The sequence below is a fragment of the Eimeria mitis genome, genomic scaffold, assembly GCF_000499745.2.
Source record: "Eimeria mitis Houghton genomic scaffold, Emh_scaff686, whole genome shotgun sequence".
In the NCBI taxonomy this organism is placed as follows: domain Eukaryota; phylum Apicomplexa; class Conoidasida; order Eucoccidiorida; family Eimeriidae; genus Eimeria; species Eimeria mitis.
The window spans coordinates 12,390-16,150 of record NW_013574966.1 but is presented as its reverse complement, the minus strand read 5'-3'; the positions used below and the strand labels follow the sequence as shown (position 1 = coordinate 16,150).

At 42.0% G+C, this 3,761-nt stretch overlaps 1 protein-coding gene across 1 annotated transcript; it reads left to right on the top strand.

Annotated features, from left to right (window-relative positions):
* Nucleotides 1-2,400: 2,400 nt before the first annotated feature.
* EMH_0019730 (uncharacterized protein) lies at nucleotides 2,401-3,132 on the top strand (the record flags this gene model as incomplete). The annotated part of the gene is made up of 1 exon (XM_013501420.1): nucleotides 2,401-3,132. The coding sequence occupies one exon, from the start codon at nucleotides 2,401-2,403 to the stop codon at nucleotides 3,130-3,132; it is 732 nt and encodes a 243-aa protein (XP_013356874.1).
* Between the last annotated feature and the right edge of the window lie 629 nt (nucleotides 3,133-3,761).

Sequence of the window (3,761 nt, the reverse complement as noted above, 5' to 3'; positions counted from 1 at the left end):
TATATATATATATATATATATATAGTCTATGTAGAAGCATAGACATATGTACAAGCATATAGGTTTGTTCAGTTGAGCTGGTTGCATAGAGGTTACAGATAAGGAATATAAACGAAAAGACAGGAGGGAACGGAATATATAAGAAAACACCTAAAGGGGTTGTTGCTGCTGCTGCTGCGTAGAGGAGTTGAGGTGTATGTACACCTCGTGAGGTGTATGTACACCGCGTTGCAGCCAAGGGGGGCGGACGAAAGGAGGCAAAATAAAAATAAATTTTATTTTGTAGTTAATTTGAATAAAAATAAATAATTTATTTATTAATTTGAACAAAAAAAATAAAAAGAAATAATAGACAGGACGCCTGCTGCGTTTGTTTCACTGGCGGGAGGAGGAGCTGCGCATACACCCCAGCGGTGTATGCATCGTAGGGTGGTGTTGCATCGGCTTCAATTCTAAGAAAAGAGAAATAAATATAAAAATTAAATACTAAAAATAAATGAAATTAAATATTTATTTTATTTTTTTTATATATAACAACCAGCTGCATGCATTGGGGGGGCTCTCGAGCCGCCGCTGCTGGTGTCGTAGTAAGCAGCCTACGTAAAGAGTTGGGGTGTATGGTGAGGTTTTTTGTTTAATAAATTTCATAAATACAAAAATTTAAATATTTTTTATTCTTTTATCCATACAATTCTTTCATTTCCCCCCTCATCACCTCCTCTGCTGGTGATCCTGGCTATGCAGCTGAGGTGTATGTACACCTCAATTAACGGCTGGACTTCTGCATCCTTTTTTGCTGCATTTCTCGCTGCACTATAACACCATCATGGGGAAGCTTGTGGTGAGGGTTTTATACCCAAGGTCTAGGGTTTAGGGTTTAGGGTTTAGGGTTTAGAGCACTCAGCGCCAGCACAAGTGTTTATGAGGGTTTAATAGACAGAAGAAAACATAGAAATATAGTTTTATAAACACAAGGGTAGAGGCGCTGCAACATGCACTGTTGTTGTTACGCCAAACAACACCAACAGCAGCAGCAACAACAATACTAGCAACTGCAGCAGCAGCAGCAAGAGAGCCACAGTATCAGCAGCAGCAGCAACAGCAACAGCAGCAGCAGCAACAGCAGCAGCAGCAGCAGTATCTATCATGTATTCCTTCGTAGGTGTTGTATTTGCTTCCCTTTAGTATATTTCTCTACGTGCATTACCCTCTTCCTAAATAAAAACAAGTAAAACAAAAAAAAAATAAATAAAAAATAAAAAACATACAACACAAATAACCCACCAAAACTAAGTAAACAAGAGGNTTTTTTTTTTTTTTTTTTTTTTTTTTTTTTTTTTTTTTAGGTCCCCTCGGATATAACTCTACTGGAGGAGCAGCAGCAGACAGGGGTGCGGGGTCTGTGTCTTTTGGAGCGTGTGGGGTTGTGGTTTATGCCCCCTGTCTTTCATGTGAACAACTACGCTAAACTCGATAAAAAAAATATAAAAAAAATTTTATCGAGACAGTACAACCCCACCACCCCCGATGCTGCAACAGATATATGCAGAAGGAGACAAGAACATATACGCAAAAGGGTATTTATTCTGTCTCCTTTTTGTCTCCTTTCTGTCTCCTTTCTGTCTCCTTTTTGTCTCCTTTTTCTGTCTCTTCTGTCTCATTTCTTCTTTCTCCTTTTTGTCTCCTTTCTGTCTCCTTTTTGTCCCCCTTTTGTCCCCCTTTTGTCTCCTTTTTCTGTCTCCTTTCTGTCTCTCTCTTCTGTCTCCCTTCTCTCTTCTCTCTCTCTTCTGTCTCCTTTCTGTCTCCTTTTTGTCTCCTTTCGGTCTCCTTTTTCTGCCTCCTTTTTGTCTCATTTTTGTCTCCTGTTTCTGTCCCCTTTTTGTCTCCTTTCGGTCTCCTTTCTCTGTCTCCTTTTTGTCTCCTTTTTGTCTCCTTTCTGTCTTCTTTTCCATCTATTTACCTGTCTCCTTTTCCGTCTCCCTGTATGTCTCCTTGTCTGTCTCCTTGTCTGTCCCTTTATCTGTCACCTTCTATATCTCCATCCGCATTTATTTATAAATTTACATATTTATTTATTTATTTATTTATTTGTTTATCTATTTATTTACCAATTTATTTATTTATAGATTAACATTTTTATTTGTGCATTAATTAATTAATTAATTAATTAATCAACTAATCTCTGTATCTACACACTAAATCATTTTATTTATTTATTTATTTTATTTTATTTATTTTATTTATTTATTTTATTTATTTATTTATTATGTATGAATGTATTTCAGGTTGTAGCCCAGAACGGCGTGTGGCTGGGGGGTCTCCTGTCTCCTTTATGTGTGCATTTCTCTCTTCGTCACTACGATATAAAAACAAAAATAATTATTCTTCCTTTTGTTGTTTATGGTGGTTCTCTTCTTGGTCGTTTTGTTGCTGCTGGTGCTGTTGGATGCTGGAAAGAGTGGGGTAGAGATAAGGCACTGGGATCGATACCAGCTACTGTTGTTTATACAGAAGAGTAAGGGAGGAGACAGAAAGGAGACAGAAAGGAGACAGAAAGGAGACAGGAAGGAGACAGAAAGGAGACAGAGAGGAGACAGAAAGGAGACAGAAAGGAGACAGAAAGGAGACAGAAAGGAGACAGAAAGGAGACAGAAAGGAGACAGAAAGGAGACAGAGGAGACGGAGGAGATAAGGCACTGGGATCGATCCCAGCTACTGTTGTTTATACAGAAGAGTAAAGGAGGAGACAGAGAGGAGACAGAAAGGAGACAGAGAAGAGACAGAGAAGAGACAGAGGAGACAGATGAGGAGATAAGGCACTGGGATCGATCCCAGCTACTGTTGTTTATACAGAAGAGTAAAAGAAAAAACAGAAAAAAAGAAAAGAGAAAGGAGACAGAGAGGAGACAGAGGAGACAGAGGAGACAAGGCCCTGGGATCGATCCCAGCTACTGTTGTTTATACAGAAGAGTGAGGGAGGAGACAGAGAGGAGACAGAGAAGAGACAGAGGAGAGAAGAGAGAGACGAGAAAGAGGAGACAGAAGAGAGAGGAGACAGAAGAGAGAGGAGACAGAAGAGACAGGGCTCTGGGATCGATCCCAGCTGTTGTTGTATATGAAGAACAACGCTAATAAAAGGAGACAGAAGAGACAGAAGAGACAGAGGAGACAGAGGAGACAGAGGAGACAGAGAAAGGAGACAATGCACTGGGATCGATCGATCCCAGCTGTTGTTTTGTATGCATAACGCTACTAACTATCAACTCAAGAGAAAGAAAACAAACAAAAAAAAAAAATAAAAACAAAGAGAGACACAGAGACTGTGCTGGGATCGATCGATCCCCGATCGATCCCAGCAATCCTTGTCTACGCACAATGTCGCTAACTGCGACACACTGCTAGCATCCATCGATCCCCCTTGGGGGATCGATCCCCCCGCGGGGATCGATCCTACTGCTGGGCATCGATCCCACTGCGGGGATCGATCCCACCGCGGGGATCGACCCCTGCAGTTGTTGTTTATGCAGAACATCGCTGGGATCGATCCCCCCGCGGGGATCGATCCCCCCGCGGGGATCGATCCCACTGCTAGCATCCATCGATCCCGCTGCTGGGATCGATCGATCCCGCTGCTGGGATCGATCCGGATGGATCCCAGCAGCGATCGGGATCGATCCCAGCACCCAGCAGTGGGACCAATCACCGCAGTGGGGTCGATCCCACTGCTAGGATCCATCGATCCCGCTGCTGGGATCGATCCC